The following is a 19,729-nucleotide window of genomic DNA, read 5'->3' as shown; positions in this document are numbered from 1 at the left end:
AGCGGTACATCAAAGTAAATCATGCAGTATAAATAATCTCAACGAGAAGTCCGAAAATTCGCACTTGCTGCTCGTTTGCTCAGTATATAGGTACTCAACTTAAGACGAAAACACACAAAACGATTCTCGTCGCTGCCTCATCATCGAGTCTCGCCTAATGACAACAAAATGGCACAATAGTCGCAAAAACGAGCGTCGAGAGAAAGAGGAAGGAGAAGGAAAATTCCATATATTATAATTTCGCCGTCACAAAATATTTAACGCATAAAAATAAAACCGAATATAAAAATATATACGTCGATTAATAAATTCTTTTCCCCTTCTCCTGTCCATTGTATTTTAAATTAATATCAATTATTATCACGCGCTTGTTTTAGATTTGTTTTGTGGACTCTAAAATAATTTATTCTGCTCGATCGATCGCGTTTTCGAGATTTAATACAGAGTATTGTTTTTAAAACTCTATTTCTTTTCGTTTCTTACAATATAATCTCATGATTTTATTTCTCTCCAATTCTAAACGATTATCGTGCGATTAAAGTCTATCGTTACATGTAACCCTCTTTGACGAGCAAACTCTCCATGGTAACAAAGGTGGACTGCTAAACTTCGAGGCCGAAAGGTCTGGATATTCTCGTCTTCTGTCGTATATATAACCTTGCCACGCGCGGTAAGAAAGTCGTGCCTCTTCCGGATTTTCTATCTTGCGAAAAATAACCGAGATGCTGAAATTTCAACAACGTCCCACTCCGGAGGATCTCAAACTCGCCGCGTCCATAGAACGTAAACGACAACTCGAAGAAGCGAGGAAACTGCGCATCTTCAACCCTCGCGTTAGAAAAATTGGAGTAAGAGCCAAATTTCGTCTCTAATTAGATTGTTCATTAAATTTTTGTATCTCTTATTTTTCTCATTCAAATTTTTTAATTTTTAAATCAATTTTATTTACTAAAATTTAACTATTTTTCAAAACATTTAACAAAAAATTCGCTTAACTAAAGTATATTTTTAATTAATTAATTTATATATTTTCCAATTTATCTCGCTTTATACGCTTTGTTATTTCTCTCTACTTAATTCACAAATTCCACAAGTGTCATTTAATGCAGCACGCTGTTGGATTTTAACGTAACCGAGAAGTTGCTTTAATATGATACGATTTGCACGATTGTTTCCCTGACATTTACAGATAGACAAGGCATTCTTGGATAAGCAAGTCGAGGAAAAGCAGCGGCAGCGTGAGTGGGAACAGGCGAAAGAATGTCAATTGGACGAGGCACTCATTCGCAACAGCGAGCTCGCCGTGCATTTGGAGAGGCAACAAGAGGAGGTAATCGAGTGCCGTCAATGCCGATAATTACGCGGGAATGTTCGCTCGATACAGCTGGTACTTGCAATTTTTCGGAGTTACGTGCCGCGTCGCGATAAAAAACACTCGATCGTGGTGGAGAATGCTTTTCTGTTCGCAGGAAAGACGGAGAATAAACAAGGAGATCGAGTGCTTTCGGCGGGTGAATCAACGAGCCGAGGACCGTCGAGATTATGACCTGTATGATCCCGAAGCGCTAAAGAAATCGCTCCCATCGCAAACGGACGACGATGATTCGAGCTTGGGACCAGCGTCTGCACAGAAGTGCGTAGTCTGATTAATTCCACCGATATAATGTAGGAGAAAAGTCTCGGAAGAGTTTATCTCGGGCTTCCAAGAAGCTAGAGGAATGCGCGTGCAATGTTTATGAAATGATTTCTTTTCCCTGTAACTAATGACTCGACAATCTTTATCTTTATTAAGATACTCTTAATTATAAAAATATCCAAAGCCTGTCGCGAAAAGACTTATTCTAATCTCTAAACCACGATTATTATAACACATAATGATATGTAGTCTTCTTTCTCGTTACGGTCAATCGAATTTTATACTCGTCGTAAGGATCCTCGAAGCGGATAATAATTTAACTCACAGCCTGCTCACCCTGGCGCAATGATAATAAACGCAAATAATCGCAGAAGAGAGGAGGAACAGTGAAATATTACGGCTGCGCAGGTTCGAGGGCGAGGATCGCAATCTTCGCGAGCGATTGAAAGTACAGAGGGAACAGATGCGTTGGTGGATCCAGAGGCAAAAAGAGGAGCGCGAGGCGGTTGAAAAGACACGACAAGATACCGAGGAAGCCTATCAGGAAGTCGTCCTCTCCAGGGACAAGCGCGCGATGACGCTGGCACGGATGGAGGAAGAATGTCGACGGAGATTGAACGAAGCAACGGCGACATTTAATCGCGCTCTGGTATAGAATATTCTCTATTTGCGTCTTAGTTCGTCCGAAAAAAACGAGAGATTATGTACCCATATGATTCATTTCATTTAACATTTAAATTAAGAAAATTAATAATCTTCAAAATGATTTTCTTTTTCAATGCACTAATTCGTGATGCTGCTATTGTTCTATTGTTGAAAGCTACTTCGCGAATCGCGTTTTGCAATTAAAAATTGTTTTATGCGCGAAAAAAGCAAGTCAGATGATATATTGACCCAGTCCGATAAAAGAATGTAAAAACATCTATATTTAAATACGCGCTCGCTTATGATGAGTAAAGTGATCGATCTGAATACTGAGATATTTGATATAATAATATTGACACGTTAGAATATATGCGCTACCTGTCTTCGCTTCTATTCTTGGTTTCTAATATGTATTATAGTATCAATCTCCCTCTTTTGTATTGGATCTCGGTAAAGGAAAATTCCGATCTAATTTGCATATAAATCGTACTACAGGAAAACCTGAATTTGTTTAAGTAAAAAGACTATACGAGAAAGGTAAACGAGAATGCTAATCTAAAAATATTTTTTAAAAAATTTCTCACATAACATACAAAAACTTATAAAATTAAGATAGAAAAATTAATATTGATATTACTATCATTGTGTGAATATGTCTTTGCAGAGAAAAAACGTTTCTGTCACGGTTAATTTCTTTCTTTTGTCAAGAGAATAAAAGTGATCGAGAAACGTTTAATTGCAATCCATCGCAAAGACAACGTGACAAAAGATTTTTTTACGCAGTCTGCATACATTTTAACTCACCGCAGGATATAAAAGTCGCCTACACGATTCTCTCGTAGTCGATGAATAAAACGTCGTGACATCATCGTGCAAAGTGCCGCGATAATTTGCTCCGATAACCATAACAAAGTACCGTCAATTTTTCCTTCCTTCCGCCGTCGTATTCAACTCAGTATTAATCCTGTTTCCTCGTTTCGACGCGCTGGCGTCCCTGGCCCTTTTTCTTCGTCCCCACGGCAGGTTCGTGGAATTTATTTCCGCTCGATTGCAGGCCGAGGAGCAGCAGCAACGCCGTCACTGCGAAGCCATTCAAGATGAGGAGGACAAGAAAGCGGAAATCTATAATCACGTGACTGGAGATTTCCTCACCGAGGCTAGAGAACAGGCCGAGAGCACTCGCGGTCCGTACAAGCCGTTGCCGGACCGATACAAGGGCATGACTGCGGACGAGTTGAAGGTCTTCAGGGACGCTCAGCTGGAACAAATGGAAGAGATTCGAGTTAGTACGAGAGAAGAAAGGAGTTGAACTTTTTATCATATTAACAGAGTCTAAGAAATTTAATCTTCTTCAACTATCCAATATAACTTTTGCGAAACAATTTTTTGCTGTTAATTTTGTCTTCTTCTTTTATGCTTATTTTGTCGATTATTGTAACTTTTAAATCTTACAAATACGGAAATTTATTTTCATATTTTAAAATGTCTTGAGAATTACAAAAATATTTATCATTTATTTTATTTAATTTATTTCTCTATACTGAACATCTTCTAATCTTCCAAAAATAATTAGAACAATTATTTTTTTTACAATCGGATTATAATGCTTGAATTCATTAGAGTCGAAAGTTACGCAAATCAAATATATATATAATTTTACAATAATACACGTTAATGATATCTGTAGATAAAGATTGAGTGCGTCATGACATCATAAAATAGCAGTCCATAATGATATGTATATTATTAGCATATCCAGAACGAGTGTTTTTGATTTAACGCAGTATATTTCAAATATTTGTCGACATTCATATAAATCCACTCCAGTATTAATTTTAATATTACAAATGTCTTTCTTTCAGAAAATTAAATTGGAAGAGAAAAACTTAACCGAGGATTGGGACCACTTAATGAACTCGCATCTTCAAGCTGCGTATTCATATGAGCAAGAATTAAATAAAAAGAAATCGTAAGATTCTGTAACTATTTTTCACTAATTCTTTTATGCTCACAGTGATATATATTGAAAGAGAAGATTATAATTATATAATTCATTATATTTATTTGTTTGTGTGTAGACATTTTTTACATATTTTTTACATATTCAAGATTCACGTCGAGAATAAGAAAAATGTGGCATTTTATATATTAAAATAATATATTATATTCCTTTAGGGAGTTTAACAAGAAAGTTGCGGAGGAAAATTTGCAACTTGCCGAGCAACAGAAATTACATCAGGAATATCTGAACCGTGTCATTTATAAGAACCAGCCAACCGCCGCCTTCTACGAGCAATTTAACAAAGGGACACGTTGAAAGCGCAATTATAGTCTTCATATACATATGTGCAGTATATGTTTTCAAGATGTATTTAAAAAAATAATTTTGCACACTATTTTTATTTTAAAAAATGATAAATCAATGTATATCAACAAAATAAGCATAAAAGAAGAAGACAAAATTAACAGCAAAAACAATGTATATCAATTCTATTACACTGGCAAAATTGAGGCATCACATTCAATTATCCTGTTGTATTCAAATAAATCAATAAATTTCTCTTTTTTCTTTTTTTAATAGTTCTTATTAATATTACAATTATAATTGATTAAATATCTTGGTAAATTTATTGTTAATTTAATAAAAAATGTGATATCATTCGTGATATGATCTATAGTTGATAATATTAAATTTGCCACTCTCAATTGATATTTGTCAAGTTCTTCATATATATCAATGAATCAGATAAATTAGAAAACAACAAGCTCGACTCTCGGTAACAGAGTTTACAGTATTACAATAGCTGCGTTTCTCTTGACGCTTTCAGCACTGAAAGCATCAGCTCTTTGTTTGATGTAAAACGAAGACAAAATGATGCGCTTATAGCGCTAAAAGCGTCAAAAGGAATGCAGTCATGCAAAAAATTAATTCAATTTTACGTATACAAACAATAAAATATAAGACATCGGGAAATTAAAATCTAAAGAGTGCCACGTTGTGTGATATCATATATTTTAATTAAGTCATTTTCATCAAGACAAGATTGCGCGTAATATTGCGCGTACAATTATTTTGTTTTTTCGATTGTCAAGTAGAATTTAATATCACAGTATTTATATGTTTATGCTCTTATACATATTTTAAATAGTACAAAATTTATTAGTTATATATATTCTAACGTATTTTTTTTTATATTTTCGTATCTTATGCTAAAATATGTGTAAATGTAATATTTAAACATATGAATTTTCGATAGATTATATAGCTTAAAATTTATGTCGTATGCTATTTGTTATACGCCATGCCTACAATATCGATGAGTTTATGTTAATATTTTAGATATGTCAAAGTACTTTTTTGCCAAATATATCGTTGTAATGATATAAGCAAAAATAATAATCAAACTATGTTTAAATATTTATTAGAATTGAATCTTATCCTATTATAAAAAATAGAAAGATCAATGACAAAATTTAATTTTAATTCATTTTTTATCGTAAAAAGATCTGTAAAAAATAATATATTCGAGATATAAAATATTAAAACGGGATGGGTATATAAATAATGTAACTAAATCATAAAATATTTTCCCGCTCGATGTTTACTTCTCCCTTCCTCTCCTCCATCCCGCCAAAAAACACGTCAGATGACTCACTTACTATCGGAGGAGCGAAGCGCCATAGCAAGGACTTGTTGCATCTGTATCCTGACATCTAATTTCTTTTCGTCGGGCACCTGTCTGATAATCGGCAGCAACGATAGGAGAAACATTTTATCGTAATCATCCTCGTCAAAGGTGACGCGTTGGCTGCTGTGCGAGGAGAGGATGTCGTGTATCTCGTTGTCGAAAGGCGTGAAAGACGTCTCGCAGAGTTGCTTTGAATAACGCGGACACACCTTGTAGGACGGAGTACCTGCTTGAAGATACTCTCTGCTGCCGGTTATGGAAGTATTGCCTCCTTGAGGAAGAGGCTCGTATTCCTCGATCACGGGGTTGTCCACCTCGCCATCGCTCTCCTCCGACTTGCAAGAGATCATCACAGAACTTCTAAAGAAAGTCGAATGTTAATCAAACTAATCGTATTAATTATATCAATTTTTAGTCTTAACGATGATGCAATACCTTTTGTTTTCCACCGTTGGCATGAGGAACAGCAATCGATCGAAATACATGTATTTCTTCCGTTTTCGTCCGGCAGGTCCGGACTTTTGCGATTTTTGAAGTTTGAGTTCTTTCATAAAATAGTCTCGTATATTTCTCCATTTTCCGCGCAGATTTTTTTCTAAAAATATTACAGATCGAGTTTCATTAAAATTATTCTTAAATACGTAAAAAAAAGTGACAAAAAGAAGTCTCAAGATGTTTAAAAAAAATTATATTGATTTGATTGACTTTTTATATTGATTTTTTGTGTGAAGAAACAAATGAATACGCGAGGATACTAATCTTAATAATTTAATCTTAATGACAATGAATGATGCATGATGCATGATGATGCATGAATCTTAATAACGATTTCGAAGAGAAATAAAAACTATATACGGAAAAAATCTCAAAACTTCAAGTTTTTTCATAAATATCTTTGAATTTAGAAACTTAATGAAATGCGTTATATACACAAGGTCAATGTAATTAAAATCACAAAACTAAAATGCATCTTCATTATTTTCAAACATGGAATTACTCAGAGACATTAGAAAGTTTTTTTAAAATTTTTTTCTCCATTGATATCTAATGCAATCTGCTTAATCATTAAGATTATTCGATATCTTTTACGATCGCGCGGGAAATATCGATTCGCGCTAATTCTAAATGTCCACCATGCTCGACATCACGGCCGGAGGAATCCGGATCGATCAATCGCGGTGCGCTGCGTGTGCTATATACCTTCCACGTTTCTCTCCTCGTCTGTTAAGCGCGCCCAATTCGGTACCATCACCTGGCAAACCTCGTCCCACGCAGTCATCTTGGCATTACGGTCGTTGTACTCGCCGCGATTCACATCGTAAATCGCCGGTCGCCTCTCAATCTCCTCGATAAATCTCTCCGTGTCAAACATCCTCATAAAGTTTCCAAGATTTCCTCCTTTTGTTCCGAGTCTCTCGCTCGATCTTCCTTCTTCCGTTCGCTTCCCAGTTCGATTTCACACCTTCCGCGATCGGAAAGGATTGTATATTTCAATATTTCAAATCCTTTCGCGATCGTCGAAATAAAAAATCGGAAATCCGTCGGGATGGATCCCCGAGAGTGTCTTAACGTTACCACAGAAAAAGCGACGATGAATAATCGAATAATCTTTCAGAGATCAAAAAAAATATCTCTCTGGAAGAGGTCGAATTTATAAAGGTCACGCAGGGGTCGATCGGCGCAATGATCCATCCGCCGCATCAACCAGCTCTTTTTATCACACCGGTGATTCTCGATTGAATGGTATATATGCAAAAAGCAGCTCGAGATGAGCAACGGAACAGCCGCAGGCGGTCCCAGCCGTGCGCGTCACGTCGCGTCCTCGGCAGCAGCTTGCGCGTCACTGCGGAGAAACCGTTGTACGGCCAGCACGGCTTTGGTATCATGGCGACCCGGCAAATGCGGTTGCGGTTGCGGAGCGGAATCTATGCCGCCCGCGACGTTGCCAGACCAGCGCGTCGGCGAGCCGCGCGCGGGTCGAGAGCGGGCTGAAAAGACGGCGGAACCGCGTCGCCGCGCAAGCAACATCACGACCAGTCAGACACGTAGACGCCGCGAAATATTCGCGCGCAGAAAGTATGTTTTTTTTTCTAGATTTTATGATATATTAAATTATTAGCGCGGATGAGCTTTCTTTGTCAAATAAAAATTTTGTCACTTAAAAACGAGGTCACGCAGTTTCGAAATTATTAAATAATTATCATTGGCCTTTTTATTATTAATTTTTTCCATCAAGTTTTTCAATCTGGTTTCTTTTTCAAAAAAAAAATCCGAATTGCTGCATCACGTTACTGCAACGGATGTTATTATATTGGTGCAGAAGGTCGGGGTATTTTGAAAAAAATAGTTTGAAAAACTTGTCGATGAAAAAAAATTAATAGTCACAAGCATATATAAAAGTTTAGTAAAATATCATTTCAATTTGTAATAAAATAATTCCTTAAACATGTAGTCTATATTTTAGTTTTCTATAAAGATTGACAAATGTGCGAAATGTGTAATAGCAACCTTATTATTCTAGCAATAGCAAAAATGCTAAGTGCCAAATGCCAAATGTTAAGATTAGCGTGCAAATGCTTTATGAATAATAAATAGTAACTGCATTAAATTAACACTTTAATAAGGCAATCTCTATGCGAGTTGAATAAACAAGTTATATTGAACAATCTTGAGATATGCATTGGAGATGTGGCTCTGCATTTTGCAATGAGAAAGATAAGAGCGATTATTATCGAAATGAGATAAAGAGCGGCCAACTTTTTACTTTATAATTTCAAAAATAAAGATGACAGCCAAAGATTTTTTAAATATATATCCTATATATAAACAATAAACAATATAAATTATATATTATATAGGGAATGTAAAGATTCTTCGTAATCAATTCTGCCTTTTGGCAGTAACATACCTGCGAAGAACCACGACGAAAACCGCGAGATCCGCATCTCGCGAGATGTTTCTCTCAGAATTAATATCATCGATATATCGATGAACATTCCAGCGCCGGTTCGCACAAATACACCCTCCGACATGAATGCGGAATTCGCGCCGCCGCAACGTTGCCAGTTGCCAGGTTGTTCGTCGTCGGTGTCGGAATTCACGTGTTGCTACGCGACATCACGCGACACAGTCGCGTGTGTGCGTGATTACGGCAACGTCGACGCGTTTCCACCGCACCGTTATCGACCGTGGCAGCCGTTGCGGATCGTGAACGAAATCGACGCAACCAGACAAATGCAGAATCCACGAGTCGCACACCATTTCTTTGACGCTCTCTTCAGGATGTATTTGAGAACCTATATAAGAATATAAGAATAAATTTAATGTTTATATTAATTATTGGATTTTTTATTTTAAAAAATTGATAGCAAAAATACCATTGCTTAGAATATATGAAAAAAGTTAAGCAGTATTTTCCATAGCTATTTAATATCATTGTGATGTTAGAAAAAGTGTAGGGAATAAATTTGAGATAACTTATGACTGTATTAATGACATAATGCGCAAACAAGTCATCAAGAAATAAGATAAGAAACGACATCTATATATTAATATCGTGACAAATGGGATCTCGTATAAATGTATGAGAATCGAAATATATATATAGTATAACAGCCCATATAATGTAGAACTTTGAACGTAAAATTACGAGAAGATTACAAGGGACAGTAAGTGCCATTAATTCGCAGTAAGTACCGTTTATTCAAACGTAGGAACGATTCGTCGCAAAGTCGCGCGCATTGATCCGACGACCAATAAGGAACGAGCATTCGTATGATCCAATGTGTATCACGCATGACAAGTATTTGAAAGTTCTATATTCTAAATTAATTAACGCGCTTTTTGCACTCAATTAAAAATTGTTAACAATAATCGCGCGCAATTGTCACAATAAAATGCATTTGACACCGCAGGACTGTGTACACGGATAATGTATTCGTACAATTATGATTTCTCAATAAATGTGCGCATTATGATAAACGTGACTCATATCGATACTGCATTTGCATATATAATGCATTATCTGTTTGGAAAATTTATATAAACGTATACATTTTCTATAAACATTCATATATTCAGAGAAAAAATATATTATAAAATTGATGCTCGTTCTGGTTCAAATAATATATTAATTGAACAAAAACTTCAACAATAAAATCTATTGTAACTAAAAATTGCTATATAAAAAACTTATTTGTATTATAACTTATTTGTATTATATAGTCTTCTTTCTCAAAAATAGAGTTGCTCTCTAATAATAATCATATTCATTGGATCAATAATAATGTAATAAAACGTAATAATATATCACAATGAGTTTATAGGTTGTCTTTTTAACAATATCGTGTTTATTGACATATAATTCATTTACGCGTAAATACAAAGGGACAAATGAAAAATCGACGTACGTATTACGTGATCGAGAAAGAGAGATGTAAATTACGCACGCATGATATCGGGTGATGCGTGACGTACCGGTATCCTGCGCCGCAGCTGTGTGCGTATAGGGAATAGGCTTCGAAGAGAGGGAAGCCGGGTGTGCGCACGAGGAGCCAGTCAGGAAATTTCGAACTTGCTAGTGGGAGGGTGCAAGGACCGAAAGGGGAAAGAGGATGGAGATTGAAGAAAGAGAGAGACGGAGCGAGTCGACGAGGAAAAAGGGCGGCTTCGGGTGGGAGCAGCAGAAGGAAGTGCAGAGAGGGAGAGCACGACCCCGGTACCCGGTACTGAAGGTAGAACAAGCGAACGATGAGTGTGAGAGAGACGAGGAGAGAGCGAACAAAAGACAGACAGAGAGAGGTGAGTAGTTCGGGAGAGATGGAGTTTTCGTATCTCGGCACTCATACTCATCCTGATATTCCTGCTCAGTTCACGTAATCGTACCGACCTGAGGGTGTCAGTCGTGTGTCCCGGGCTGTATCGATCAATCTTCCTCCAGTCACTCTTCTCGTTTTCCACGCATTACCGGAAACGTTATTTCGTCGAGCATCATGTTCAGCGGGCTCCTTGGAAAACGTTACAAGCTCTCCAGCAGCGAGAACTTCGACGATTACATGAAGGCACTCGGTACGTAAGCGAATATGACTTGGCATCGTATCGATCGTCCAAAGTGCATTAGGAATCTTAATTTAAAATCCTCTATTAGTGTGGAACGAGCGATGTAAAAAATCTGAAAAACAACATTTTCTTTTAATATCCCTGCAATTAATCAAAGATATTGTTTTAAATTATAATCATTAAATTCTTAGTGTATTAATCATTTATCTGAGAAACTGATTTGACTAATTTAAAACTTTTTCACTGTTAAAACATTATCATTAAAAATTAAAAATTTCTTTTATAATTTTGTTAACGTTCTGTGTTACAATCTAATCTCTAATTCGAATGATCTTTTATATAGGTCTCTTTTTATATCTTGAAGCCGGAAATCGAATGTTGTGCAATATTTAACAAGTTTCTTCCTTTACGTATTATTCTCTGTTAAAGAGACCTTCCTAAAGAGGATTATATCATCATGTGTTTAAATAATGCCTCATTTTAGTGTTAATATCTCATTATGTTAAACGCGATAAATAAAATTGCATCGTCCCATTCTGATAATAATTTAAAATAGTTCTGTTCGTTTTGCAATCGAGGGACAAAGTTAGATAATTTTATTTCGCATACGCACACATTGATAATACGAATCTCTAATGATAATTATTATAGATTACTAAAGATAACTAAAATTGGAATTCTCCAGTACTATACTAAACGACAGTTCATAAAATATTAAAAATAGTTTCTTAATAAATAATTTATTATCGCGCAATCTAAATTACGTTGTATAAATGCCTGACAATATACGCATTATGAGGATGGATAAGCTATATTATCGTAATAAGATCGTCTATTGTTAGCACGTGTTATGTTTGTAAATGTTATACGTACTCAAAGATATAAGCACATTGCTATTTTGCGAACGTGTACAGAACGTGAACAAACAGATGACTATATTATGTATATGAAAGGCGCGAAAATTTGCGGTATAAACATCCAAAAACCTCTCGAAGGACGATAACACTCGAAATAACACTGCTCATTCATAGAATTTCAGATTATAGAATATCAACGAAAATCATATTAATCTTGGCGATGAGCCGAGATATATAATTTTAAACATTTCTAATTTATTTTCGACACACACCTCTCTCTATTCACCAAGAGTACAAATATAATTCGATGTAAATAGCTTCCGCCTAAACTTTGTTATATCAATAAGTTTAATCAGTTAATTAACTGTGCTGGATTCACTTGTGCATTAGTGAGATATCAATAAAGACGGGGAAGATAATCAATTTTAATACGTCAAATTACGCCCTCATCTTCGTGCAACGACCTGACCTCGATCTTAATTCCAACCGTGTATTACGGATTGTCTGATTGACTGTCTAATTCTCTAATTTAACACTTGAGAATTAATTTATCAACAAGATTAATAAATCATAATTGTTTGTCGCGGGTCACGTAAATGCATTCAAAAAACATTTGTATATCTCTAAATTTTAAATTCTACTCGTGTAGAATTCGCGATTTATATCGATCATATATCTTTTTTTACAAATAACAGAAATGGTATTAAATTCTGTTTCTAAAAACAAAAATGTTAACAAATAATTGTAATTTTTTATACATATATCTAATAAGAGCGATTCGACATCTTTTAAACTATTTGAAAAAATAAAAAAATACATATGTATTACTCAATCAGTACTACGACGCTTTTGTATAAATAAATCGTAGTTGTCAATTATTAGTAGCGCAACAAACTTTGTTTTAAAATCTTTTTTATTTGATTTAATATTTCCGTTTGTTTCTCTTTTTGGATCACCTTCAGCAGATCTATTGTAATAAAAAAAAAACCTGTTGTACAAGCGTAGGAGAAAACTTTCTACCTGCTCGTTCAAAAGTTTTCGTTGTAACAGTTTTTAAATAGAAATTTGTTTCAACACGCTCTTATTAGACATATAAAAGAAGAAAATTTTTTTTCATTGAGACTGCATATCTTTATTGAAACCAATAACTTGCATGTAACCTAAAACTTGTTGACTAAAAGATAAGAGATAGATAAAGAAAATAACATCACCTTTCTGTGTTTCCCTTTCTTTTTCTCTCTGCTGTGCTCTAATGTTACCATATTATCAGCAATTTAGCGATACAACGGATCGGGCGAAGTTTGCAGAACCATTCATTGACTGTCAACATTCCCGCTCTCGCTCGACGTTGTTACGGTAATCATCGAGAGTCGTTCGCCGGAAATTAAATAAGAGAGCACGTCTAGACGCACCGTCTTTCGACGCATTGCCGTGCGCCAAGTCGATTACGTCGCAGAAAATAATGTTCGTCTTTTTCTGAAAACATACACATACATAAACACATATACATACACACAAACTGCGGTAAGGCGACGATAAAATCGATAAACGTCCACCGACTTGCTACGAATGTAAACTTGGAATTTTGTTATCGTCTGGCTGCAAGCTAAAATAAATACTTTGCTTTTTCTGTAAAATTATTTAAAAGAATATTCTTGCCGATCACAAAACTTTTAATATTAAATCGTTTATTTTCTCTCGGTTGTTTTTTTTTATTGCAAAAGATAAATAATCTCTAAATCGTTCTAATAGCTTTGTTTGATATAAAAATCACGGCCACTTTTATTGAAAATATGTAAGTCAAGTGAGAATCGGTGTTATCGTCTTAGGTCAATGATTACAGATTTCATTCTCGCTGATATTTCGCATATTCTTCTCGTCAATCGAATAATTATTATTAGAATGACCGAACTTGGCTGCATTTAAAATGAGAGAGAGAGAGAGAGAGAGAAGAGACACGATCAAATATTCTATAGTTAAAAAAATTACTATGTAAAAGAGATCTCTATAGACGTAGATTTCCATTTCAGAGCAATTCCTATCAAACCTCATCAGTACGCATTATTATTCGTGTATTACAAACTCACATGTCACGTGTATAACATATATCATTCAGGAGATAATTTTTCCGTGATCTATAAATAGCGCGCATTCACTCGGACTTGGGTTCAAACTTCAAAGTTACATCTCAAATTTTAATTCGAGGTGTTCTGCTGTTTGTACGATAATCCAGCGTGTCTACCTAGATATGTAGCCGATACATAGTCTCATCAATTATACAAGCGGCGCATAAAACATGCAAAGCAGCGGTGCCATTAGTCAGTATCGTTCACGCAAGCATCGGTGAAACATCGAATAATGTCGTCCGAGATACTAACCGGTATTCTAGGCAAGCGTTACAAGCTACAAACGAGTGAAAAATTCGACGAGTACATGAAAGTCTTAGGTGAGACGACATGCACTTGAACGTATATTTTATACAGATTATCGAAATCTAACACGATGTTTTTTTACGATATTGATTCTCCGATCGAGCAGCTGTTAACAATGTGGGATTAACGGTTCTTAAATTGTAGCGATAGAAAAATGTATGTGAAGAGTCTCTTTCGAGAGATAAACGTGTGCGAACTGGTTACAAAATTTCATCTCCCACTTAAATTCAAGTGATTTTTTTTAATAGATATGTAAAAATTAAAGAGATTATCGAAACTCGATATGATATCACAATATATTTTTCGTTCATTATATAATCTTATTTTAATTTTTATTTAGATACACTTTTTTATGTTTTAATCTGTAAATCTTTTTAATTAATTCATACATACCAATGTGAATTTATGGAAAATAGTTCCGATATTTTTTTTCGTTTTAAGTTAAAGAATTTCTGCAAATAAATGTTAAAATGCCTACGAGAATAATAGCAATTAATAAAATCGGAAAAACGAATCATCTATGTAGCATCAAATTAAAATTCTTATAATAGAAAAAGCTAAGTAAAATTTGAGACGATTTGAAATAATTTTTACTTTGTTTCAGGCGTGAATATGGTACTGCGAAAAATGGGTGCCACCGTCAGCCCCGTCCTCGAGTTGACGGAAACAGATGGAGTGTATACTCTGAAGACGATGAGTACCTTCAAAAACACGGAAATAAAATTCAAACTCGGCGAGGAGTTTGATGAAGAAACCGTGGACGGCAGAAAAGTGAAGAGTATCGTCACCCTGGAGGATAACAAACTTATACATGTGCAGAAAGGCGATAAGGATAGTATGATTGAAAGAGAGTTTACACCTACAGAGATAAAAGTGGTAAGCAATCATTAGATCATCAGATTAGAATCAGAAAAATTAATCTTGCATATTTACGCGTCGCTATAAAGGCGTCGTTAATTTAATTTTTGATTAAAGCGATTAAATAAAATATATAATATAAAGCAACAGCAAGTTATTATAGTAATATAAAATTAGTAAGATGTAAATAATAATTCTCGCAGTCGTATATACATATAGTTTAATCAATATAGTTTATGTTTGAAATTTACATATAAAATATTGATGCAAGAAAAATGAGTTCAACGTTACGTAAGATGTAAAAAGATCAACATATTATATTATTAATAAAGTTGTTATAACTTAATTATATAGTATAATAATTAAAATACTTTTGAGTCGCTAGTCAAAGAAAAATAAAGGTAAGAAAATTAGTCGACCAAACTAGCAAAAAATATATATTTATAGACTATAATTATAGACTATAATTATATAGGTTGCGAGAATATTTATTATACCTTACTTTTAGAATAATACTTGATCGTGTTATTGAGCAAGATAACATTGACCTTTAACCAAGTAAAAACAAGCAAAAACTATCTTCTGTTTTCAATGTGAATAAAGTTTGTCAAGATTATAAACTGTAAAAACTTGTAGCTATCTCTCTATCTATTATATTGAAAATAATTAGAAACATTTGAACGAAATGTCATTAATATATGATATGAAATTTATAAAATATAGTATATTTTTTGTTATTTCGTCTGCACGTAAACATATAGAAAAATAATAAAATTATTGTTACCTTGAGAAAAAAATTGTCTTTCAATTGTTCGATTTTTCCTTCAAAGTAAGCAAATTTCATTATTATCTATATTTTTAACACAGACATTCAAGAATACTGTTCTAAATATCTCAATATGTTAACTCGGATAGTAAAAAAATTCGTAATAAAACACAAATTTCGATCATTATAACAATGACGCGGTTAATCGCGATGGAAGATGTGTGCATTCGCACGTTCTTACTCTCTAAACACTTGAACTTTGATGCGTGTATCGCTTATATGGGAGTTCCCGATTAAAATACAAAAGCTTACGTGCAGGAACGCAATGTGTCAAGGGACCGGTTGCACGAGCGGCTAATGTTATAATGATCCGTCAAATGTCCGGTCAATTATCGCGTGCGCTTCTCCTGTTCGTGACACGTACAATTCTGCAGCTCCGAGGTCCAAAACGGTGCCAATAAAAATCCATTGATCCGTCTGGCGATACGTGTTAATGCCGTGAGATACCGGCGTTCGAATAATTCCCGCACTCTTTTTTCTCTCTCTCTCTCTCTCTTTCTGTCTTGTGAAGAAATTATTGTCATAATATTAATACAAGGAATTACTATTATTATAATAAAAATTGCTATAAAATATTACTGGAATTATGCTATTTCTATTACAGATTATGAAGGTTGACGATGTAGTTTGCAACAGGGTATTCAAGCTCCAGGAATAAGAGTCAGCTCAGAAAAGCGTGCACAACCGTGTATGTATATTCTTTAAAAAGACAGAAGATGTAAAATATTGTTTCGAATCTTATCATTCAAGCACAAAGAAAGTAATGTTTATACGCCCATATTGGACCGCATATGTAAACTATTCTCTATAACTTATATCAAAATATAATTTTTAAAAATTATGTATTCTTTTTTTACAAAGTTAGAATTTACATATTTATGCCTATTTTTCTAAAATGAGTATAGTAATAATTCAAACAAAAATTAGCCGTCTACGTTGTGCACATTTTCCGATGTATTATGTATTGCATATTACATAATAAAATACCGTTGCTGAATTATGTTCAACAGTGATTACATTACCTATTGTATGAATATGAATAAAAATGTTTTTTTTTTCTACGAATATAATGATTTTTCATTATTACATTTTATCATGCATTTCATTACAAGCTTTCTACCTTGTAACCCTTCAGAATGTGCATAAATATGTATATAGCAAAAAATAAAATTGTTGTATAATATTTAAAAGAAAGATTTAAGATACCTGAAGAAGATGTGTGAAAAGAAGCATCAATAAAAATGTATAAAATATATATTTAGTAATATAATTTTATACAGAAATAGGCATCTCTCTGGCATATTTTGACTGATTTGATGTATCATATTTGTATTATCATTATTTAATCGTCTGTATCTATTAATGGAGATATCTGTAAATGAAAGATATAAAATTTTTGACGTATCAAATAATATATAAAATATATTAACCAATTGTCGTATAGAATGCACGCTGTGAAAATTAATTGTTAAACTATTGATGTCTGATTATTACAATTTGTTATAAAGTCTTACATAATATTCCATATAACAAGTGTGCCCATTTTCGGTTTTTATCATGTATTGAAAGTTCAATAATCCGGCACTATTGGTTCTTAGGCAAACCTTATTAGCGCACGATAACGCTTTCATCGCTGGCTTAATGTGTATTAATTTGAAACTGGATGTTGCTGTTGATGTACATTGAAAAGTATCTATTAAAGCGCTATCGTGAGGCAAATCAATGTGGCAAATGCCACCTAGACCATTTGTGCTAATTCTGAAGAAGGGCTCATCTGATGATAAATGAAACTAAAACGTATAAATAATGTATTTTAAAAAGCTGAAATTGCCAACTTAAATAACGACTAATGGAATTATTCTCATTATACCTCGACTATTTCGCTAGTTGGATCTAATTCGGCTATGATATCCTTTAACAATTCTGTTTGCAATACTACTTTGTTTACAATATTTTTAGTTTCCAGATGGAAATCTAATAAGGTATCTACTTCGAGTGTTTTTAAAGAGCAATCTGTTATGACACCGTCCACTTCAATGATAATACTTACAGGATAACCTGTACCCTATGAGATAATAATAATAATATTGATATTGCCTTAACATTATATAACACTAACTAGTTTTATCAAATATTCAATATACTTTGTAAAATATTTGCACCGCAACAGAGTTATCTTGTGAAGTTGGCCAGAACATACACAGGCACTCTACTAATATATTTAAACTTAATGAAAAGGTCACATCCTCTTTTAACTCAAACTCATCGAAAACTGCAGATGGGATATATACAGTAGCCTGCATACATTTTGCATCTTCAACTGTAATTTTTAATCCGTTTTCACTGCCAAGGCAAATAGCTGTAGTCTGAATAATATTAAATGAGTATTTTGCATTACTATAGAAAAGAAGCATGAGTATAAATGTATGTCTGAAGTACCTCTTTAAAATTAATAGCTTTCAATAATTGTATTACAGTTCTTAAATTTGTCAATCCTATTTTTGCAACCAACAAATAATCTTCCACATTAGAGAACATTATGTTTGTATGAAACCTGACATAACATTAAATTATCAAACTGTTTCTGTGTTAATTGTTGATGCAACAACTTTTCATTATCAACGCTGGCTAGCCAAGCTGCCAAAATATGTTTACAAGTAAAAGCAGACCGATCTCCTAGTACCTGATGTCTATAAAATTACAAGAGCCATATAAGAATTTTTCATAACGTATATAAATCATATATTATGAAATGTAAGATTTTGAAAATATAATTTTGCTTTTAGTCTAGAATTGATTTATATAAAATATTATACCTGAAAGCTGCACAAGTACAATAATTTACTTCGGGAAAAAGTGTGTACGATGCTCCAGAGTGTCCTCTAACTTGCATCAACCAACTGGCTTTGCTTGCATTCTTGTACGACTCTGTTATAATCGTACTAGATGTTGAAACTTGCGTCACTCGTTGTTGCTCATATAAATCTAAGGCTCTTTCAAATGTCCCGTTAAATATCTTGTATAGCTTCAATAGATCTTGATCAGAGACTGTAAAAGAAAAATATTTTATATTTTATATTAAATTATTTTAATATTTAATATTTTATATTAAATATATTTAATATCTAGTATATTTAATATTCGATATTAAATTAATTTATATTTTATATTTTATAAGGCAACCGGAAAGATCATCGCGATATTTAACAAATTTTAATTTATTCGTTTGGCTTTCGTTGAATTCATCTTTTTAAAAATAATCGATAAATTCTACAAACAAATCATAAACTACCAACATTTTTTTTCCCTTCCAAAATCATCGGCTACTTCCTTTAGCAAGTTATCTACGAAATCTGAATACTGTTGATCGTATATATTAGGCGGTGAAAAGTTGTTTTCTATGTTTCCTTCTTGATCCAGATTCATTAGAACGAATAAAAGTTTTGAATCTGAAGATCTGAACTTCCTCTGAATTATTATTATTACGAATTATGTTTTCTTCAAACTACAATTACGTTACAAGCGTAATAATACGTTGTGTTTAAACATGTCATAGACATAAGAAGTATATAGATTTTGTCTAAAGATCATGAAACATGGACGTTTGCGAATGCTCGAATGTGATTGGCCGATTTGCTTATGGCCCTACGACACTCACAGGGCTACTGCAACGCGTCCTGTGTGCAGTAGCCCTTTGCGCACAAATTTCACTAGTTACATTCCTCTCA

General features: G+C 33.9%; 5 protein-coding genes across 10 annotated transcripts; 2 read left to right on the top strand and 3 right to left on the bottom strand.

Moving 5' to 3' along the window:
- The first annotated feature begins 696 nt into the window (after positions 1-696).
- LOC145940636 (RIB43A-like with coiled-coils protein 2) lies at positions 697-4,787 on the top strand. Its single transcript, XM_083045998.1, has 7 exons — positions 697-848; positions 1,190-1,330; positions 1,470-1,633; positions 2,045-2,285; positions 3,336-3,563; positions 4,144-4,250; positions 4,457-4,787. Exons 1-7 carry the CDS (start codon positions 723-725, stop codon positions 4,596-4,598), a joined length of 1,149 nt encoding a protein of 382 aa, XP_082902124.1. The 5' UTR covers positions 697-722; the 3' UTR covers positions 4,599-4,787.
- Positions 3,406-9,284, bottom strand: LOC145940631 (uncharacterized). Of its 2 annotated transcripts, none has more exons than XM_083045989.1 (5): positions 8,879-9,284; positions 7,171-8,060; positions 6,406-6,565; positions 5,942-6,327; positions 3,406-3,539 (listed from the first exon to the last, which is right to left on the bottom strand). In XM_083045989.1, the coding sequence occupies exons 2-5, from the start codon at positions 7,346-7,348 to the stop codon at positions 3,526-3,528; spliced, it is 738 nt and encodes a 245-aa protein (XP_082902115.1). In that variant the 5' UTR covers positions 7,349-8,060; positions 8,879-9,284; the 3' UTR covers positions 3,406-3,525. The 2 variants fall into 2 exon arrangements, with proteins under 2 accessions (XP_082902115.1, XP_082902112.1); XM_083045986.1 differs by having other exon boundaries at positions 5,942-6,330; positions 8,879-9,283.
- Positions 9,285-10,903: 1,619 nt separating this feature from the next.
- On the top strand, positions 10,904-16,998 carry Fabp (fatty acid binding protein). 2 transcript variants are annotated; one of them, XM_083045996.1, is made up of 3 exons: positions 10,904-11,037; positions 14,922-15,193; positions 16,606-16,998. In XM_083045996.1, exons 1-3 carry the CDS (start codon positions 10,962-10,964, stop codon positions 16,657-16,659), a joined length of 402 nt encoding a protein of 133 aa, XP_082902122.1. In that variant the 5' UTR covers positions 10,904-10,961; the 3' UTR covers positions 16,660-16,998. The 2 variants fall into 2 exon arrangements, with proteins under 2 accessions (XP_082902122.1, XP_082902121.1); XM_083045995.1 differs by lacking the exon at positions 10,904-11,037 and adding an exon at positions 14,174-14,331.
- Positions 11,002-18,566, bottom strand: LOC145940629 (cell cycle checkpoint protein RAD1). 4 transcript variants are annotated; one of them, XM_083045983.1, is made up of 7 exons: positions 18,441-18,566; positions 18,146-18,367; positions 17,872-18,066; positions 17,516-17,791; positions 17,208-17,373; positions 13,097-13,361; positions 11,002-11,140 (listed from the first exon to the last, which is right to left on the bottom strand). In XM_083045983.1, the coding sequence occupies exons 1-5, from the start codon at positions 18,537-18,539 to the stop codon at positions 17,344-17,346; spliced, it is 822 nt and encodes a 273-aa protein (XP_082902109.1). In that variant the 5' UTR covers positions 18,540-18,566; the 3' UTR covers positions 11,002-11,140; positions 13,097-13,361; positions 17,208-17,343. The 4 variants fall into 4 exon arrangements, 3 of the variants coding, with proteins under 3 accessions (XP_082902109.1, XP_082902107.1, XP_082902108.1); XM_083045981.1 differs by lacking the exons at positions 11,002-11,140; positions 13,097-13,361 and adding an exon at positions 16,366-16,503; XM_083045982.1 differs by lacking the exons at positions 11,002-11,140; positions 13,097-13,361 and adding an exon at positions 16,366-16,499.
- Positions 18,529-19,663, bottom strand: LOC145940634 (zinc finger SWIM domain-containing protein 7-like). Its single transcript, XM_083045994.1, has 3 exons — positions 19,298-19,663; positions 18,818-19,049; positions 18,529-18,691 (listed from the first exon to the last, which is right to left on the bottom strand). Exons 1-3 carry the CDS (start codon positions 19,425-19,427, stop codon positions 18,529-18,531), a joined length of 525 nt encoding a protein of 174 aa, XP_082902120.1. The 5' UTR covers positions 19,428-19,663.
- Positions 19,664-19,729: the final 66 nt, after the last annotated feature.

Source organism: Prenolepis imparis, unplaced genomic scaffold (assembly GCF_030444845.1).
Source record: "Prenolepis imparis isolate NDT839.2.m4 unplaced genomic scaffold, iyPreImpa1.0 SCAF_9, whole genome shotgun sequence".
Lineage (NCBI taxonomy): Eukaryota > Metazoa > Arthropoda > Insecta > Hymenoptera > Formicidae > Prenolepis > Prenolepis imparis.
The sequence above is the reverse complement of the archived record's forward strand: the minus strand, read 5'-3'. Positions and strand labels throughout refer to the sequence as shown.

What these genes read in the sequence shown, in the direction of transcription:
- Fabp (XM_083045995.1), top strand. Translation starts at nt 14,244, where the DNA reads ATGTCGTCCGAGATACTAACCGGTATTCTAGGCAAGCGTTACAAGCTA. An exon ending in CGAGTACATGAAAGTCTTAG is followed by an intron (nt 14,332 to 14,921) that starts GTGAGACGACAT and finishes ACTTTGTTTCAG; the next exon opens with GCGTGAATATGGTACTGCGA. An exon ending in CACCTACAGAGATAAAAGTG is followed by an intron (nt 15,194 to 16,605) that starts GTAAGCAATCAT and finishes TTTCTATTACAG; the next exon opens with ATTATGAAGGTTGACGATGT.
- LOC145940631 (XM_083045986.1), bottom strand. Translation starts at nt 7,348, where the DNA reads ATGAGGATGTTTGACACGGAGAGATTTATCGAGGAGATTGAGAGGCGA. An exon ending in CGAGGAGAGAAACGTGGAAG is followed by an intron (nt 6,566 to 7,170) that starts GTATATAGCACA and finishes TAATATTTTTAG; the next exon opens with AAAAAAATCTGCGCGGAAAA. An exon ending in CCAACGGTGGAAAACAAAAG is followed by an intron (nt 6,331 to 6,405) that starts GTATTGCATCAT and finishes GACTTTCTTTAG; the next exon opens with AAGTTCTGTGATGATCTCTT.
- LOC145940634 (XM_083045994.1), bottom strand. Translation starts at nt 19,427, where the DNA reads ATGAATCTGGATCAAGAAGGAAACATAGAAAACAACTTTTCACCGCCT. An exon ending in TTTTGGAAGGGAAAAAAAAT is followed by an intron (nt 19,050 to 19,297) that starts GTTGGTAGTTTA and finishes TTTCTTTTACAG; the next exon opens with TCTCTGATCAAGATCTATTG. An exon ending in TGTACTTGTGCAGCTTTCAG is followed by an intron (nt 18,692 to 18,817) that starts GTATAATATTTT and finishes GTAATTTTATAG; the next exon opens with ACATCAGGTACTAGGAGATC.
- LOC145940636 (XM_083045998.1), top strand. Translation starts at nt 723, where the DNA reads ATGCTGAAATTTCAACAACGTCCCACTCCGGAGGATCTCAAACTCGCC. An exon ending in AACAAATGGAAGAGATTCGA is followed by an intron (nt 3,564 to 4,143) that starts GTTAGTACGAGA and finishes TCTTTCTTTCAG; the next exon opens with AAAATTAAATTGGAAGAGAA. An exon ending in GAATTAAATAAAAAGAAATC is followed by an intron (nt 4,251 to 4,456) that starts GTAAGATTCTGT and finishes ATATTCCTTTAG; the next exon opens with GGAGTTTAACAAGAAAGTTG.
- LOC145940629 (XM_083045983.1), bottom strand. Translation starts at nt 18,539, where the DNA reads ATGTTCTCTAATGTGGAAGATTATTTGTTGGTTGCAAAAATAGGATTG. An exon ending in CGGTGCAAATATTTTACAAA is followed by an intron (nt 18,067 to 18,145) that starts GTATATTGAATA and finishes ATTATCTCATAG; the next exon opens with GGTACAGGTTATCCTGTAAG. An exon ending in CAACTAGCGAAATAGTCGAG is followed by an intron (nt 17,792 to 17,871) that starts GTATAATGAGAA and finishes TATACGTTTTAG; the next exon opens with TTTCATTTATCATCAGATGA.